A 20,225-nucleotide genomic window follows, 5' to 3' on the forward strand; every position below is an offset into this window, starting at 1 on the left:
GTTCTATTCAGAACATGATTCCCATCACTTAGATGTGTAGTATAGGGCTTCTTTTTCCAGTTGGTTGTTCACATTTGCAGCCATGGTAATACTGTTTGGCAGAATCAGAATGTGCTTCCCCCTCTAGCCTGGGCTGGAACCTTTCTACAATCAGCTTAATTGCTCTTAATTCTAGATAGTTTATAATATTAGTCCTTTCCTCCAGCTAGTAGATGCCAGTTTTGGAACCCTGATGTGCTTCCCAGCCCTCCAGGCTTGTCACAACTGTTACTAACCGAAAGTCATGTAGGCTGATTGCCATTTTAAAGATACTGATCACCTTGATCCTTCAAGAGTTTTAGAGGAAAAACTCCATGTTGTTAAAATGAAGCCCTGAAGGAGCCTGATGTGAATCCCCAGCCATGATATTTGAAGGTCTAGTGGTTAAAAGGTTAGAGGTTTCAATTTCAAGCCTCTTGCGGTTCCAAAACTATTTGAGGAAGTCTTGAATCTTCTTAAACTTAGCAAGAATATATCCATTTCTAGAGATCAATATATCTGTATCCACTCCTAAGCAAGTTATTTTGGTGAATGGAACCAAGGAGCTTTCCTTGATATTGATAATAAAATCATGCACCTGCAGGAAATTCAACATTAGGGACGTAGCTCTGTGTGCTGTTGCTGAGGATAGAGCTTTGATTAAAAGATATCATCGGTGGGGGGGAGGGGGAGAAGTTTAAAAGGTGGATCCCCAGTAACCTATATCTGACTACAATGACTACACCATCTTTGTAAAGACCCATAGGGCTGAGGACAAGCCAAACTGGAGTGCCCAGTACTAACAATGCTTCACGCCACAAGCAAAACCTCAGAAATCTGTAATGGCAAGGTCTAATAACTATGTTGAGATATGCCTCCACAAACCCAAAGAAGTTATGAAGCCCCCAGGGACAAGGAAGACTCCATAGAGCTTTCTTCATTTTTTCCATCCATTTGTTGAGCCTTTTGTGATCTATAATTGTTGGATTCCCCCGTGTTCACTTCCAAATGATGAAGATGGAGCAGAACCTTCCCATTTTTTCTTCTGAGGGACACTCTCTATTACTTCCATATGCAGAAGAGTGTGTGTGTGTGTGTGTGTGTGTGTGTGTGTGTACACACACACACACACACACACACACACACACACACACACACACACACACACACACACGACAAACCGCTGATTCTACTCGCCCATGGCAAGTAGATTTCAGCCGGTCGCTCCATGCGCCCCATTCACTGGCGCTGCACACATGCGCAGTGCCAGTTTGGTGCATGCACAGTGTGGGGCTAGTGAGTAGCTTTCACTGTGGTTTGGCAAGCACTGTGTGTGTGTGTGTGTATACACACACACACACACACACACACACACACACATATAGATATATATCTTATATTGCAGGATAATTCAAAATAGGAGTCTGGATGAAGAATGGAAGAGGTGGAATCAGTTAATAAGAGATGATCCCTCAAGTAATGATCTCCCAGGTCCATGGAAAATTGTCCCCCCCAGCTTCAATTTCAGCCTCAGCTCCAAGCAGGGTTAATGCAGTCTGTCAAACGGAGGCTATAAGGGCGTATCTAGACTACGCTAGACTTTCAAAAGAGAATATGCAAATTCCACTGGAATTTGCATATCTTCTTTTGAGCTCACTTTCGAAAGTGAAAGTAATTAAGACACGGTTTTGTTGGCGAACCCTCCCATTTGTTGACAGGCCACGTAAACCTCATTTTTTAAGGAAAAGCAGCTTGTCAACAAACAGGAGCATTCACCGACAAAACCGCATCTTAATTACTTTCACTTTCAAAAGTGCCGCTTTTGAAAGCGAGCTCAAAAGATATGCAAATTCCAGTGGAATTTCATCTGAAAAACCTGATGTCCTTTTGCTAATATTTCCCCAAGGATGAAGGCCAAAAGCAGCACCTTTGTCTGAAGACTGGTCTATAGTTTCTCTCAAAGGTGTAATGTGGCATTGGGACAAACTATTTAGATTTTGCAACACTGTCCATCATTATGTTGTCCAGCTTCTCTCTGAAAAGCAGGGCCACTGTAAAATGTGGCAGAGCACAGCACTTGCTTGGTTTGGCTATTCACCATCTGTGGACAGAAACAAAGATCCTGCCTGGTCAATGAGCTGGCAGCCATGGCTTTGGCTTAGAATCTCAAGGTGTCCAGTAAGATATTAGCAACAAATGCTGTTGCCAAGGAAACTTCCTTCTATGTGAAGGCAAAATTTGGGCATCATTTACCCACAAGGACTCCGATTTTCCAGGAAGGAGAGCGAGATGCCCTCAAAAAGCAAGGAATTGCTAGGAAAACCTGGAGGAAAGTTGAGGAGGGCTCAAAGCCTTTTTAGAGAAATTGCTCCACTTTTGTATTCTGTTCGGTCTTTAGGATGGAATTTCCTTTTTGAGAGGATACCTATATCCTCTGCTAGAGATTCTGTCAATCTTCAGTATCTCAGTAAACAGATCCATTGGTTTCTAGAACGTATAGAACCTAAAAACATTTTTGTTAAAGTGCTTGTCTCTCTCTAGTTTATCCGTTCAACCTGGATTGTTTTGTTTTTCCTTGAAGGAGGGGCATAGGGGAATGATAGGATTAGGGGAGGACTTTGAGAGGAGACATTTGCTCTGACGCTTACTCTCTGGAGTCTGTTCAGACTCAATCTTATTAGTAGATACACTTGTTGCAAATGGCCTTGAAATTCTCAAAGCAGGGGGAAAAACACCTTTGTGGCTTCTTTCCCCACTTCTGATCAGAGTCAGAGCCAAACAATTTACAACCTTCTGTGGAGGAAGGGGAGAAGAGTCAAAGGACAAAGGACTCATACCACTTAGATCTTTTATGATTTTTCTTCCCTTCTTAGCTGGCAAAAAAAAGGTTTTAAAAAAAATAAAAAAAACTAAGAGAATATAAGAGCACCAGTACAGCTTTGGTGAGGCCTTTTGCAGCCTTCCTTCCCAAAGGCCTGAAGTCTTCTTGTAAAATCTTTTAAATGCCTTGCTTGCTGGGTCCCATTCCCTCAAGAAGGATAGAAGGGAAATACTTCCCAAGTCCTCCTTGACAAATTGGGAAGGAGGGATTCTTATGTGCCCTCTCCTTTTTCTAAGACACTGAGAATCCAGTTTAAGACTTATGGAGAGGAGTACTTATGACCCCGTAAGTCTCCCTTTGGTTTTCCAACAGCCTCTTGGTTCTTACCTCTGGGCTCAGCTCACTGTGGTCCTTCTCTTTGGAGCCTCTCCCAGCTCTGCCCAGAGATACCTGGTCCATTTTCCCCATGTTGGAATCACAGCTACTCTGGTGGATCAAGAATCCCATGGTCCAGTCCAGCTCAGCCCCAGAATCCAACAGAGTTAGGGACAGAAGGCAGAGTGCAGACTGGAAATAACTTGTTGCCTGCTGAGCCTGGCAGGGCACCTTACAGGTGGAGCACTATTTGGATTTCATTTAGTGCTTTTTAGACCGCTCTGCCATAACTTAAAAAGTGAATATAGCCAGCAAACAAGCACTGGAGCACAGGATCTGGGTGGGTCCCAATCCACGACCAATAACTAATCCAGAAGATTAGAGCAGGGAGGAGTGCTAGGGGCAGGGAAAACACAGCTATCCATTACCCCAAAATTAGTATTAAAAATATTTTTTTTAAAAACCACACACACCCTTTAGACAGATGAAAGGCAGAAGCACAGAAACTGTGGTCTGCACACTGCTTCAGAGACAAAGCAACTGGTCAAAGCCAGCGTAGATGGCACACTAATTTGCATATATGCTGCAAGAATTAACAGTGTAGCCCAATAAGGATGTAAAAATCCCATGTAACTGGTTAACCAGTCAAATGTGAAGTCCCTTTAACTAGTTAACCCATTAACCAGTTAACCAATTAAGGGGTGCTGCACCAGCCCAGCTCAGCCCACCCACACCGCAGCCAGGCTGGAGTGGCCCACCACCACAGGCAGGCACTGCTCTGGATGCTGAGAGCAGCCACTACCTGCGACATGCCCAGGAAAAGGGCTGCTCGGGACAGCCAGAGCAGCCCCTGTCTGCAGCAGGCCCCACAAGGCTGGAGGAGCCCTCTCTCCAAGGTGGGGTTATGAATATAGGACTGTGGCATAAACCTCTTAAGGGTGGTGCTTACCAGTTAACCTTTCATATCCCTATAACCTAGACATTAAGAATTGTGAAAGATGCTGATCTGTAGTACAATACTTTATGGAATAAAGAAAGGGAGCATGGCCCAGTAGTCAGATTATGGGACAAAGCAGGTCCATGCTTAAAAGTAGCTGTATCACTGTAGCACTTAAGCGAAGGTGCTCCTACACTGACAGAAGGGAGTCTTCCATCAGCATAAATAATCCACCTTCCCAAGATGTAGCTGTATCAATGAGCTATGACTTCCCTTCAACACAGTGTTGTCTACACAGAGGGGTAGGCTGGTATAGCTATTTTGTTGTGGGGTGTGGACTTTTCATACCCCCACATGACATACTTATACCAATCTAGGTCTGTAGTGTAAACCTGGCCTTAGCTAAGCCAGCGGTGGTGTTCTCTCATCTCTACAGGATGGACCTCCCTCGTCCGGCACCCTTAGGACATGACTGGTCCCAGATGAGGAATTCTGCTGAACCAGGGGAGGTCTTCCTGTTCCCCATTGCCACCAGCCCCTCCAAGGCCCTGGTTTTGCTACGAGCCAGAGGCCAGCTCCCCCCTTCCCTGCTGCCAGCACCACTGCCGCACACTGGGTTTCCCAGCCCGCAGGACCCCTGGCCAGCAGCCCTCAGCCCTCCACCAGACCACTCTGGACCATGGATGTTGCCAGACCAGAGAGTCCCAGTTAACAGAGGTTCAACCTATATTACCAAAATTTTCTGTGTAATTTCAAACAAGTCATTTAAGCTTCCTGTGCTCGTTTCCTTGTCTGAAAACTTGATGAACTTAAAACACACAATACAAAGTGTTGAGTATTAAGCATTTTATAGCTCTGGTTCTCTATAAAACATACTAGAACAGGCATGATCCACAGAAAGATTAAAATATCATGCAGACAAGATAAAACATGGGTCAACAGCTCAAATAAGAAAGGGCTGTCCAGAGATCACTGGGACTCTGGGAAGGGGGAGAAGTGGATTTTCAGAAGGAATATGAACGGGGGGGAGAAAAAAAAAAAGAGAGGGCAATGGGAGGACAAAACGTTAGAAACCACAACAACTGTTGGTGGCTGCATGAAAAAAAGAAAGCTAAAAGCAGGAGATGGCAAATGGACTATGAAATACTTATTACTTATAGTGTGAAACTGTTCAGCAAATTTTATACTCCCCTCACAAAAAAATCACCAATTCTATTAAAATTCACACATCTTATCCCAAGGCAAGTAGAGTTTGAATAACTGCAGCAAATATTGGAGTCTCTAAGAGAATTAGCTAGCTTAACCTTTGAAACACAGCCCTTCTTAAGACACCGACAGAGAAATATTTGATTTTAAGGCAGGTAAAATATTTACTAATGACAGGTCACTTCATAGTTCATAGAATCATAGGACTGAAAGGGACCTCGAGAGGTCATCGAGTCCAGCCCCCCGCCCTCAAGGCAGGACCAAGCTCCGTCTACACCATCCCTGACAGATGTCTATCTAACCTGTTCTTAAATATCTCCAGAGAGGGAGATTCCACCACCACCCTTGGCAATTTATTCCAATATTTGACCACCCTGACAGTTAGGAATTTTTTCCTAATGTCCAATCTAAACCTCCCTTGCTGCACTTTAAGCCCATTACTCCTTGTCCTGTCCTCAGAAACCAAGAGGAACACATTTTCTCCTTCCTCCTTGTGACACCCTTTTAGATATTTGAAAACCGCTATCATGTCCCCCCCCCCCCCCTTAATCTTCTTTTTTCCAAACTAAACAAGCCCAGTTCATGAAGCCTGGCTTCATAGGTCATGTTCTCTAGACCTTTAATCATTCTTGTCGCTCTTCTCTGTACCCTTTCCAATTTCTCCACATCTTTCTTGAAATGTGGCGCCCAGAACTGGACACAGTACTCCAGCTGAGGCCTAACTAGTGCAGAGTAGAGCGGCAAAATGACTTCACGAGTTTTGCTTACAACACACCTGTTGATACAACCTAGAATCATATTTGCTTTGTTGCAACAGCATCACACTGTTGACTCATATTCAACTTGTGGTCCACTATGACCCCTAGATCCCTTTCCGCCATGCTCCTTCCTAGACAGTCGCTTCCCATCTTGTAAGGAAGGAACAATGAGTTCCATACAAAGTGGAGAACTTTGCATTTCTCTTTATTAAACTTCATCCTGTTTACCTCTGACCATTTCTCTAATTTGCTACGGTCATTTTGAATTATGTCCCTATCCTCCAAAGAAGTTGCAACCCCACCAAGTTTGGTATCATCTGCAAACTTAATAAGCGTACTCTCTATCCCAATATCTACGTCATTGATGAAGATATTGAACTGTACGGGTCCCAAAACAGACCCTTGAGGAACTCCACTTGTTATCCCTTTCCAGCAGGATTTAGCACCGTTAACAACAACTCTCTGACTACGGTTATCCAGCCAATTATGCACCCACCTTATCGTGGCCCTATCTAAGTTATATTTGCCTAGTTTATCAATAAGAATATCATGCGAGACCGTATCAAATGCCTTACTAAAGTCTAGGTATATGACATCCACCGCTTCTCCCTTATCCACAAGGCTCGTTATCCTATCAAAGAAAGCTATCAGATTAGTTTGGCATGACTTGTTCTTCACAAACCCATGCTGGCTATTCCCTATCACTTTATTACCTTCCAAGTGTTTGCATAGGATTTCCTTAATTACCTGCTCCATTATCTTCCCTGGGACAGACGTTAAACTGACCGGTCTGTAGTTTCCTGGGTTGTTCTTATTCCCCTTTTTATAGATGGGCACAATATTTGCCCTTTTCCAGTCTTCTGGAATCTCCCGTCTTCCATGATTTTTCAAAGATCATAGCTAAAGGCTCAGATCCCTCCTCTATCAGCTCCTTGAGTATCCTGGGATGCATTTCATCAGGACCTGGTGACTTGCTGACATCTAACTTACCTAAGTGATTTTTAACTTGTTCTTTGTGTATCCTATCTTCTAAACTTACCCTCTCTCTGCTTGTATTCACTACGTTAGGCACACCTCCAGACTTCTCGGTGAAGACAGAAACAAAGAAATCATTGAGCATCTCCGCCATTTCCAAGTTTCCTGTTACTGCTTCTCCCTCCTCACTAAGCAGTGGGCCTACCCTGTCCTTGGTCTTCCTCTTGCTTTTAATGTATTTATAAAAGGTCTTCTTGTTTCCCTTTATGCCTGTAGCTAGTTTGATCTCATTTTGTGCCTTTGCCTTTCTAATCTTGCCCCTGCATTCCCGTGTTGCTTGCCTATATTCATCCTTTGTTAGTTGTCCTAGTTTCCATTTTTTATAGGACTCCTTTTTTATTTTGAGATCATGCAAGATCTCCTTGTTAAGCCAAGCTGGTCTTTTGCCATATTTTCTATCTTTCCTACACAGCGGAATTGTTTGCTTTTGGGCCCTTAACAACATCCCTTTGAAATACTTCCAACTCTCCTCAGTTGTTTTTCCCTTCAGTCTTGCTTCCCATGGGACCTTACCTACAAGTTCTCTGAGCTTATCAAAATCTGCCTTTCTGAAATCCATTACCTCAATTGTGCTGGTCTCCCTTCTACCTTTCCTTAAGATCATGAACTCTATTATTTCATGATCACTGTCCCCCATACTGTCTTCCACTTTCAAGTTCTCAACTAGTTCCTCCCTATTTGTTAAAATCAAATCCAGAACAGCTTCTCTTCTGGTAGCTTTTTCAACCTTCTGAAAGTTGTCTCCAATGCAGTCCAGAAACTTATTGGATAGCCTGTGCCCCGCTGTGTTAGTTTCCCAACATAAGTCTGAATAGTTGAAGTCCCCCATCACCACCAAATCTTGGGCTTTGGATAGTTTTGTTAATTATTTAAAAAAGGCCTCATCCACCTCTTCCACCTGGCTAGGTGGCCTGTAGTAGACTCCTAGCATGACATCACCCTCATTTTTTACCCCTTTTAGCTTAATCCAGAGACTCTCTACACAGCTATCTCCTACGTTCATCTCCACTTCAGTCCAAGTGTGTACATGTTTAATATAAAAGGCAACCCCTCCTCCCTTTTTTCCCTGTCTGTCCTTCCTGAGCAAGCCGTACCCTTCCATACCAACATTCCAATCATGCGTCCCATCCCACCAGGTTTCTGTAATACCAATGATATCATAGTTGTATTTATTTGTTAGCAATTCCAGTTCTTCCTGCTTATTACCCATACTTCTCGCATTTGTATATAGGCATTTGTTAATTTTATTTCCCAATGCTAGAAGGCTAGGAATCAGTTAGGTTATTTTAAAATATCTCTGGATACTTACCACAGTAAACTTATGATAATCCGGCACCTTTAGGACCCAGGGGGTGCCGGATTATCAGATATGCCAGACTATCGGGGGGGGGCCCTATGAGAGGTCTGGGGGTGGGGTGGGGGGATGCCATCCCAGACCCCTCATAGCCCCGCCTTCCGATAGTCCTGCTCTGCCCCAGGCATCCCCGATTCAGCCGCTGCTGGTCAGTTTCAGCAGCGGCTGAATCGGGACGCCTGGGGCAGAGCAGCTGGGGTGCTGCCGGGTTGGTCCCACAGCCCCTAGGGGCAGCGCTATGGGACCAACCCGGCAGCACCCCAGCTGCTCTGCTCCCGGCTTCCCCGATTCAGCTGCTGGTCAGTTTCAGCAGCGGCTGAATGGGGAAGCCGGGTGCAGAGCAGCTCCAATTGTCCGGCAGCCCTGAGCACTTCCAAGTTCCTGATGGTGCGAAACCATCAGGAGTGCCAGAGTATTGGATGCCAGACTAATGGAGTTTTACTGTACTTCAAAGTGTCTTCCCTCCATGAATACTTAGGTAAACACACTAGGGATGTTAAAGGTTATGGGTTTTTTTTTGTAAACATGTACTCTTGAATTTTTTTTTTTTTTTTTTTTTTTTAAGCAGTAACATGTTTATATGCAAATGGGGGCAGGTGGGAGCTCTGGCTCCCCACAAGCTCCAGTTCCTGCCTCTTCCCACCACTGCTGCCTCTGATGAAGAAAGAGACAGCAGCATGGGAGGCAAGCAGCTCCATGGGAGCCAGTACACAGAGGGAATCAGCTTGAAAAGGGGGAGGGATAGCTCAGTGGTTTGAGCATTGGCCTGCTAAACCCAGGGTTGTGAGTTCAGTCCTTGCGGAGGCCATTTAGGGATTTGGGGCAAAAATTTGTCAGGGATGGTACTTAGTCCTGCTGTGAAGGCAGGGGACTGGACTCAATGACCTTTCAAGGTCCCTTCCAGTTCTAGGAGATAGGCAATCTCCATTTATTTATGTATTTAATGTACAGGCTCCCACCTGTTTCCCCCCAACACTGCTCTATCTCTATCAGAGACAGAAGTGGGGTGGGGAGGGAGTGGCTCTACAGGTACCGGTGCTCATGGGGAGGTGGCTTAAAAGACAGCTCCTCCAGAGCACCAGCTCCTGCCTGCCCTCTCTCCTCCCCCCTGCGCTATCTTTGGGGGAGGCAGCAGGCTCCGTGGGAGCTGGCATGCATAAAGAGCCGGCTTAAAACTCGGATCCTGCCTCCACCCGCCCTCATATGCTGCTACCTCTGATGCAGAGGTAGCAGTGGTGGAGGGAGGCAACTGGCTCAGCAGGAGCTGGTATATGCAAGGAGATGGCTTGAAAGCTGACTCCCCATGTGTATCAGCTCCTACCTGCCTCTTCCCTCCCTGCTACCTCTGAGAGAGGTAGCGGGGGGGGGGGGGAGGAAATGAGAAGGGAGGAAGACAGGGAGGCAGCCTGGCAGGAGCTAGTACTGGGGGGGAAAGGGGGGGGGGGGGAGAGAAAAGATGGGTTTTAAGCCAGCTCCCCACAGGCACCGTCTCCCCCCCCGCCCCAGGAGGGATGCCTGTAACAGTTAGAATTAACCGATGAGCCGACTTATTGTTTAATAGTGTAAATAGGTGCACGCTAACATCCCTAAAACACATGTACATTATAAACACAGAGGCATAAATTCTAAAGTGTAAAAAGGGATCCTATATAAAGGTATCTTGCATGTACAGACTGCCCCTGACTTGCAACGCAATCGGCTCCGGGGATATTATTGCAAGTCGGGGGCATCGTAACTCGAGCCCACATTTACAACAGGCGTTGTACGCCATCGTAAATGCGGGAATGAGGACATAAATTGGGGGATTTTGGCCCCTTCCGCACTTATGGAAAAGGTCATAAGTGGGGTAGAGGGTCGTAAATAGTGCCGTTGTAAGGTGGGGGCCTCCTGTATAAACATCATTTAGCATTTAGAGTGCATATCTGCTATCTGGCCAGACAAAATCATGATTCTCTCTCAAGCATTACTAAAAAACAAACAAAACAAAAACAAAACAAAAAGTCTTATTTGAGATTTACAATATTTACCTGGAAATTTACCCCGGACAGCTAAAATAGCTTTTTTGCTGGTAGGTAATGTGCATATAACAACACGGTGAAAACTTTTTGATGATATATTTGTCAGAACAGTTGCACAGTTGATTGTTCTCAAGTAAATATCTGTTTTGTATGAACAATTCTGATTTCCAGTTCTACTTTTTTTTTTTTTTTCTTTAAATAACTTATGGTTCTTTTTAAAAATCTTTTTCAATGCAGCCTAAATTTATTAACTTAAAATAATGCCCTTAATCTTATGGGTTTTTTCATCCTTTTTCTTGGACTAAAAATGCAAAGAAAAAAATTTTTTAATGGTGATACTGAACGGAGTGAATTTCACAACTTTTAAAAAAATTAAGCCAAATCTGACTCACTTCTCACACTAGTTTAAGCCCATAGAATTCAGTGGGAGAATTATGACAATGTGAGTGGAGAATCCAGCTCTATGTGTACAATCTACTTCCTTAAATGTTCATTGAGTAGAGTTACAATTTAAGCAGGAAAATGTTCTTTATTTTTAAATGGCTTGAGAAATAATGGATTAGAAAGATAAAATAGATCTGTGCCCAAGACCAGCAAGTTTTGTATAAAGATCGTGTGCAGCAAGGGATGATAAGGGCAAAGACAGGCAGGCTGGATGATGTTCATGGTGAGAAATATTCATATGTCATCATGGGAAACTTATCATACCAACTCTTTTGAGTAAGTTACTCTATCTACAACCACTTCCAATAGGCTGAGCTCAATTTTTAACCTTGGGATGTGAATTCCAAAGTCCTGAGTTATCCCTTCAAGATGTAATGCACCCCAATATACCTCACCATCATTAGGCTGTGCCATTTCAGCTCCCACCACCTACCAGAGAACCTAATGATCCCTTCAACTCTTGGCTTACAATTCCCCTTCACAAAATCTGCCACCTCTCCCTGTGCCACTCAGATGCCTCCTATACACAGTACGCCCACCGTCAACACCTTCCATCAACAGTTCACCACTTCTGTCTGCAGTAAAGATTTTAGGCTGTGCTCACAAATTTTGTATCTACAGATGCACAGCACAACAGACCTGTGAACTTTCACAATCACTACCCATAGAAGATTAGCAATATTTAAACTCAAGATCTGACTTCTGAATTGGGATGAATTTCACCCAAAAAGTTGACTAGTAAGCTATCCCCTCTTGGGCTGAAACAGTTTCACACACCAAGATGATATTTAAAAATATCTTAACTTTGACATACGCAAAATACAAACCATTGTCACATTTTCTAACATTATGGTACAGTTAAAGAAAACAAGATTTAAAACAATTCTAACCAACTTATTTTGAGATTACAGTAATAACAATTGAACTTTGAAACCTCAAACTTGATAGCATGCTTTCCTAAACCAAATGTTTATTTTTTCCCTTATTATGGGTGTGGTAACATGCATACATAGTGTACACATAAGATTCAAACTGCAGTAGTCTCATCTTGTGAGAAAGATACACTAAGCACTTCTCACAACAGCAGAGATATCAACAGTATGCATGGATTTCTAGGCTTTCTGAAATGCTTCTTACTTTCTATCAAAAGTTATATACCAGAACTATTGTCCTCTCTATTGTTGTCTGTTCATCTTGTTAAACCTAAGGCATTCATTATCCACCTGAAGACACACATTCAGCTTCTTAAGGTTGAATCCTTAAGTGATAGGCTCTCTGGAAAAATTAGCATGTCTTGCACATAAAAACAAATCAAATATATAACAACTTCACAACAGCATTTTAGAGGTATAAAGTATATTATTGAGTTTCAGGCTAAGAACCTTTTAATCCCACAAATCAACTTAGAAAAGAGGCAACTTAGAAAAGAGAAGACTAAGGGAGGATATGATAGAGGTCTATAAAATCTTGACTGGTGTGGAAAAAGTGAATAAAGAACAGTTATTTACTTATTCCTACAATATAAGAACTAAGGGTCACCAAATAAAGTTAATAGGCAGAAGATTAAAAACAAACAAAAGGAAGTTTTTCTTCAGTCAGCACACAATCAACCTGCGGAACTGCTTGCCAGAGGATGTTGTGAAGACTAGAACTTTAACAGGGTTGAAGAGAGAGCAAGATAGATTCATGGAGATTAGGTCCATCAATGGTTATTAGCCAGGATGGGTAGGAATGGTGTCCGCAGCTTCTGTCTGTCTGGAAATGGATGACAGGAGAGGGATCATGTGATGATTACCTGTTTGTGTTCCCTTCCTCTGGGGCATCTGATATTGGCCACTGTTGGAAGACAGGATACTGGGCTAGATGGACTTTTGGTCTGACCCAGTATGGCCGTTTTTATGTTCTAACACAGAGTTAAAATCCCAAGAGTTCTATCTTAATAGGTGACAGCCAAGAGTTCTATCCTAATTGACATCAACTGCACATTGTGTGTTTTGCATTACTTATCCACTTTGATGGGGATGGGACTTCTCTTGCAGTTTTCCAGTCAAGAGACTTCTTAGAATCCTAGAGGAAGGGACCTTGAGAGGTCATCGAGTCTAGTCTCCTGCCCTCTCAGACGGACCAAGCACTGTCTATATCATCCCTGACAGATGTCCAACTTGCTCTTCAATATTTCAAGTGATAGAGATTCTACACCTCCCCAGGCAATTTTTCCAGTGTTTAGGCAGTGAGGAAGTTTTTCCTAATGTCCAACCTAAATCTCCCTTGCTGAAATTTAAGCCCATTGCTTCATAAAAGTCTTTCACACAGCAACAAAAAGAAAGATGTTTTCCCACCTCACAACGTCACAAAGTATCACAAAAATCTCAGAGATGCACATACAGGACCTGAAACTACTTAGCCATAAAAAAAAAAACAAATGAAGAACGTAAATGTACAAAATGTTTTAAGTATCTTTACATTCATTTCTGCATTAGCTATGTCTTAACAACTCTACACTCAGTCATGCTAATGGGAATACAGCTATTAGAAGACAGCATGTCCTTGTCTCTCTATATAAAAAAAATGTGTCCTGCGGGATGACAGAGCAGCAGCATCACGTCACACTGCATCCCACTGTCCCCTCTGCCATGCCTCGTCCCTCCCCTCCGTGCCACAGGATGGGAGCTGCATGCCCTTCCCTCTCCTCCCTCCCAGGGGGGTAATGCCACACCTTCCCCTCTTGCCGTGGGGAGGCAGGAGCCATGCACCCTCCTGAGTGGGGGTTGGGAGCTGCATTCCCGCCCTCCTCCTGGGCGGGACCAAAGCCATGCAGCATCCCCCACTCCAGTGCCCCGGAGAGGAAACCACAAGTCATGCATCCTCTCCCCACACCACCAACCCCTTTACTCACCTCTTCCACCAAGACCCTGCACCCTACCCTGCTCTTGCACCCTCCCCCTTGGCCAGACACCTACCCCTAGCTGGCTACTGCCCCCTTGCTGCTGGCCAGACACCCTGCGCCCAGCCCACTCCTGCACCCTCCCCCTCGGCCAGACACCTATCCACACAGAAGTGGATGAGTTGGCAAGCATAGTGAGCAGTGGGTGCAGACCCCTAGTTTCTCTTATTAAATAGATTTAGGAAATACTCATCTGGTGTTCTGTTATCTCTCTCTAATCTTCAACTTCCTATCCTGTTTTGTAATGGTTTAACTTGATACTGTATCAGATAAACAGCTCAACGTTATTGCTGGAACATCATCATTGCAGTAAAACATGTCGTCTTGGCTGTATCAGAAAATTATTCCCACAGCCATATTAGGCCAGTTTTACTTTTAATTTTGCCAGGCTCTCCCACAGCCTGCTGTAGATTTTGTATCATAAATAAGCACTGGTGGTGGGGAAAATGCTTCACATCTGATGACAAATGTATTGCTTCACATAATGCTTCATGTATTGCTTCTTCATTACACATTACATTATTATAAATCATTCCACTTTTCTCAACCCTGATTTCCCAAGATCCAAACATCCACGGCACATATACATAGAAAAAGGCAGTTTTATCTGTTGGAAAATCACCATCACCGGGTATGAATGTGCTATTATCCACAAACCAACTGAAGTAAAGACATCAAGAGCAAGCAATTCACTAGAACACACATAACATGAATACCATTGAGAAGCAAGAACTGAATACAAATGTTAATAGCAATACCTTCAACCTTGAACAGAAAAGAATGCATCGCTTCTGCCAACAGCTGCTTGTGCAAATCTATCAAATTACAACACGAACAACTAGAAACCAAAAAAAATGGAAAAAGATCTAATGAATTTGTTTTTCTTAAAAGTACTTTGGCATGCTCTGTAGTCGAAAAGAAACTCCACCCCCCACATTCTAGGTATAGACTCCTGACCTGGGTAAAAGTAACTTAAATTTCTTACAGGCACTGTCCTTTGGGGAAGTTAAAGGCAGGGAGAAAGGGTCTGGCCATACAACAGTGCCTGTAAGAAATTTAAGTGTGGGGTGGAGTGCAGAAGGGCTCAAGGCAGAAGGTTTGGGTGCGTGGGGGTTGCAGGAGTTAGGCCTGGCAACTGGGAAGCATGGGGTGGGCAATCATTTTTGACCAGGGTCTGCTTGAGAAGTGGCCCTGGACTACCCCAAAGGGGGCAGGGCCTCAGGTGGAAGGTGCAGAGGCAGGACACTCCCTCCTTCCCCGCCTACAGACCCTGATTGGTCTGGGGATTGGAGAGGGCGCAAAGTCTTTGTCCCCGCCCCCCAGAGAACCACCAGCTGTTCTGAACAGCTGGCAGTTCCCTTTAGGCACCCTTGTCTCTCTGTGGTGGGAGGAGACTTTGTGTGCTCCTCCCTGCCCCCAGGTCAATCAGGGCCTGGGAGAGGGGGAGTGTGCAAAGTCTCTCACTCCCTGTCCCTGCCCTGCTAGGGAGCACTGTGCTCAGAGTCAACCGCCACCTGAGAAGCAGCTGGCAGTTGACTAAGTGACAAGCCCCTTGCAGGGTAAGAGGAGATTTTGCATGCTCCCTCCTCCCCCAAGCCCTGATTGGCCTGGGGGCAGGGGGAGCATGCAAAGTCTCCTCCCACCCTGCCAGGAGTGTGCAGTGCCCTGCACTCCTTGCAGGGCAGGAGGAGACTTCACGCACTTCCTCCCATCTGCAGGCCTTAATTGGCCTTCAGGGCAGGGGAGCGTCAGGGCCTCCACAGGCCAGATCAACCCATTTGGCGGGCCGGATCCAGCCCACAGAGGCCCTTTTCCCCACCCCTGGGAACACAAGAGTCAAAGTTGAGATGTAGGAGGGGTTCAATGCAGGGGGCTGGCATGCAGGGGGGGGGGATGCAGGAGTCAAGGTTAGGTTGTATGAGAAGGCTTAGGATGTTAGACAGCAATTAATTCAATAGTCATGTAACCACACAAAATTTGATAGTCCCCAGTGGCAGGGCCACCTTCACCTCCTTCCCCATGCTGCTGCCTCTAAGACAGCAGTGGGGAGAAGCAAAGGAGGCTGCCGTAGACCAGCCTGTCTGTGGCAGGCCCAGGCTAGCCACAAACAGAAGCTGCTCCGTGGATGCCAGCACAGCCTCCATCAATGGGGAGTCTGGGCTCCCCACAGACAGGAGTTGCTGCCACCTCACACTGCTGCTTCTGTATCAGAGGCCATAGCACGGGGCGGCAGGTGGGAGCCGGTCTGCATGGGAAGCTTTAAAGTGGCTCTCACCTGCCACCTCTAATAAAGAGAGGCAGCAGCATGAGATGGCAGGGGGCTCCCCGGGAGTGGTGCTGGAAGCACACTGGCTGACAGCCTCACCAAGGGGAACTATCAAGGAGTCATGTAACCACTAAAATTTTATGCATTTACATGGCTGTTCAATTATACACTTTCTCAAATCCCTAGCTTCAGTGAAGACCCTATTTATGCCAAATAGAATGGTTTTCCCATAGGCATATATATTCCACCTCCCCAGGAGGCAGAAACTATGTCAGTGGGATAATTCTCTCATTGAACTAATGTGGTCTACACCTGGGATCAGGTTAGTTAAACTGCATCTTTCAGAGGCGTGGATGTCCAAATTTAGATCAGTCCCAAGTGTGAACACAGATAAAAGTTGCTATATAGAACTAATACAACTATTTAAGTCTTAATTACTCGTGTATTATTTCAATACTGATAAGCAGTACTTTGTATATGCACAAAATATTATTCGTCACAGTCCCTGAAAAGATTACAATTTTGCAAAGTAATAAGGCATTCTTTCAAATGCCAGTGGAGTCAGCTGCCTGAGAACTGAGAAACTAACCCGCAAGCAGTGCAAAGGAATATTGAAGTATGGCTTCTGATTTCAGCTTCCAGAGGCACCCTCCTCTAATTGTTATTGCTCAGCCAATTCCTTTTGACATAGTTTGAGCGTTAAATTTCTGATAAGTGGCAGCAACATGGTGACCTATTCTGGAATTAATTTGAATGTTAATTACATAATAAGTACTTGGAACAAAAGTACTTGGGTCAGACAGGTGAACTGAAGCTGAAGGTCTTTCAGGAGTTTCTCTATCTATGATTTTATCTGCAACAATAAGGAGAGACCTGTGCCTTCTCAATTTAATTTTCTAATCACAATAGTCTAAGACTCTAGCATGTCATTATCCATGGCTCCCGGAGACCAAACTACTCTGCAGTTAATTTAACATCAATCAGTTCAAATTTAAAAACCAAAACCCATACATCACTGAGCTTTCCTAATCATACACAGGAAGGCTATTATTTTTAACCAGATGATTGTACTACTGCTTGGCTAAATTATTTTTGTTTTATATTTTTAAATATAACAAGTATTTTGCACTCTAGTGCCTCTGCACCTCTTCAAAAAAATTGTAGTTTCAACTTTGTTTTTTATTTCCAGCAATTGATCCTCTTATGGAATGTACATGTCTCTATTTTCCTCTTCATTGAATCTCAGCTATAAAGTTGTTACAGAGACTGATTTTATAGGAGCAACAGTGAGTCTAGAACAGTAGTAGGCAATAATTTTTGATGGGAGACCACTCCAAGAATTTGGAAAATGGTCAATCTGGGACAGGGGTGCCTAGGGTGGCCAGGTGTCCGGTATTGACCCGGACAGTCCTGTATTTTCACCTCCTGTCCGGTAAAAAAAATTTCAGAAAATACCAGACAGCTAAAATGTCCAGTATTTTCTTATTTTTTCCCCCTGCCAGGAGGCAAAAATAACGGATAGCTAGCAACCCTACGACACACTCAGCAACCGGGCCCAGCCCCCGTCCCTCCTGCCAGGCCCTCTGGACGCCCCCCCACTTACTTGGTTCCACAGGGGCTTGTCTTGTTGCTGGAACAGAAAAACAAAATGGCCACAGGCAAAAAAGCCTCTTCTTAAAGGAGCCATGCTGAGGTTTTTTTTTTTTTTTTGCTTAACAACTTTAGTCTGCCCCCCCCTTTTTTTTCCCCCCTCAACAATTTTTTTTCTGGGGGGGCAGGGGAGAGGGGTGTTCAGTACTTTCGGTTAAACCATCTGGCAACCCTAGGGGTGCCGGATCTGGGAGGAGGTGCAGAGGATTTGTGTATATGAAGTAGGGAGGCAGGAGTGGTCGTCAGAGAGTTAGGAAGGGAGGGACTGGGGTGCTGAAGACAGACTCTGGTCAGGTGACTTACCAGCCCCCAGCTCATTCCTGACTCATCCTCTGTCTGCCTCACCCCAGCACAGGCTGCAGCCATGGATTCTGTGAATAACTACTAGCCCCTGGCTGCTTGTTATGGAAACAGGCATCTCCCATTGGCCAGTTCCTGGCCAGAAACTCCCCCCACTACCCTCCAGGCTGTGTTTTTAAAGTGAAACCGCCCCACAGCCGCATTTGAGCAGAGTGAGGGTAGGGTGAGGCAAGTGGGAAGCCTGCCTAGGGCTCCCCATAGCATCTGCAGACCAGATCCAGTGGCTTGGGTGGGCCAGATGTGGCCCACAGGCCTTATTTTACCAAGGCCTGCTCTAGAACATTGATATTTTCCCCATGTACTTCCCTATCCCATAACAGTAAATTCTGTTCAACTAGAAGCAAGGAGACTTCCCTTTTTTAAAAGCCTGGTAATAAGACTGTTCAAAAGCCATGATCTTTTGAAAGGGTTCAGCACTTGCTCCCCACTTATTCATCTTGCCCAACAAGCAAACATGTATAAAGTGAGGTCACTATCCCCTCTCCTCACTTATAAAAAGAGTAAGTATTAAACGCAATACTGGGTCAGACAGACATATTCAGTATTTACATAATAAATAAATTAAAATAATATTAAATTCAAGAGTTTAGTAGATCTAAAAAAGGATTGGACATTAATATGGATAACAACAACATTTTTAAAACAACAAGACAGATAAATGCTTATGATTTAGAGCAGTGGTCCCCAACGCGGTGCCCAGAGGCGCCACGGCGCCCACTGGGCCATTTGTGTGTGCCCGTGGAGTAATCTGGGCTGGTCCCGCCCCCAGGCGTGCGGCAGGTGCCAGCCCCGGGCACATGGGCGGCCCCTGCCCCGGGATCGTGGCAGAATCCGGTGCCGGTCCCGGGCGCATGTTTGGCCTCGCCCCCAGGAATGTGGCCCATGAGTGGCCCCGCTCCTGGACGCCCGGTGCGTGAGCGGCCCCAGCCCCAGGCGCCTGGCAGCCCCAAACCGTTGGGGACCACTGCTTTAGAGAATAAAATAACTGATGGGATTAAAAATAAACACCATGTTCATTGTCAGGTTATTCATTAGCTGTCTATTCTGGCATTTTTTTTAATCTCTCTAATCTGCTATGAGCCACTGGTCCAATATGACAACTTCTACCTACAGACACATATTACAGGGAATTTAGTTTTTTATAGATCTCTAGAGAACCAATTTGTGCACACAAACTAGTGAAGAAAAATGATACACTGTATATTTTTAAACTTAAGATTTTTTTCATCAAATTTCAGCATCACATATGTTTGGGTTCTTGTACCTATTTAGAGAAATATTATAAGAAACAGAAAATGCTTTTAAAAAAAGAACATTTTTAGTATTTCCTCCACAAAAAGATGGTACATGCTTTATTTTTAAAGTTGCACAGAAAATTCAGTTGTCCTATAAAGAGTATATTATATCAAATTTTGGAGACTAAATTCAGTCATACAAGTGTGAAATATCTTTAAGTGAAAAATCTCAATTCAACTTTAAATATGCAGTTGCTACTGGCATCACAGAAAAACTCTCCCCCCAATATTTCTTGCATGGCTTTTATATGTTGTGGAATACTGCCACCTTAATAAAACCCTTTGGAGGAAAAAAAATATTTCTGTTGTTCCCTCTGATAGTAGGGATGCAAGCGACTAGTCACTTCCCCCTTCCATTGCTGCTTCCATCAGAGAGAAGCAGCAAAGGGCAGGGGGAGCAGGAGCCTGTGCTGGGGGGAACTGGCTTAAAAGCCAGTTCCCCCTCCAGTACCATCTCGGGGGAGGGGAGGGGAGGAAAGAGAGGCACAACAGAGGCAAAGGTGTAGCAGGGGAAACCAGGTGTGAGCCAGGAATCAGCTGTCCCAGCTCACTCCTCCCCACTCCCACCCCTCCACTGTGCTTTAGCTTTTTAAATGTATTAAAAGCCTGCCGGCTCTTAATACATTTAAAAGGCAGAGCAGCAGCGGAGTTAGGGCCCAGGGCTAGGTTATCTGCAGTATCCCTCCCTCCCCCATCAACTAGTCAATGGAAATTCCATCGAGTAGTCAATTAGGGATCTTTAAA

The 20,225-nt window shown here is 44.6% G+C and overlaps 1 protein-coding gene across 2 annotated transcripts in view; it reads right to left on the reverse strand.

Moving 5' to 3' along the window:
- The window catches only part of COG5 (component of oligomeric golgi complex 5), a 349,021-nt gene that overhangs the window by 305,360 nt on the left and 23,436 nt on the right, over nucleotides 1-20,225 (reverse strand). The window contains exon 1 of one of the 2 annotated variants that reach the window (XM_075927034.1): nucleotides 14,669-14,748. The exons of the other annotated variant lie outside the window; for it this stretch is intronic. Within the exon in view, the coding sequence (XP_075783149.1) occupies nucleotides 14,669-14,696 (28 nt within the window). The 5' untranslated portion in view covers nucleotides 14,697-14,748. Of the gene's footprint in view, nucleotides 1-14,668; nucleotides 14,749-20,225 lie in introns of those variants that run through there. 2 annotated transcript variants of the gene reach the window in all.

The sequence above is a fragment of the Pelodiscus sinensis genome, chromosome 1 (assembly GCF_049634645.1).
Source record: "Pelodiscus sinensis isolate JC-2024 chromosome 1, ASM4963464v1, whole genome shotgun sequence".
Taxonomy (NCBI): Eukaryota; Metazoa; Chordata; order Testudines; family Trionychidae; genus Pelodiscus; species Pelodiscus sinensis.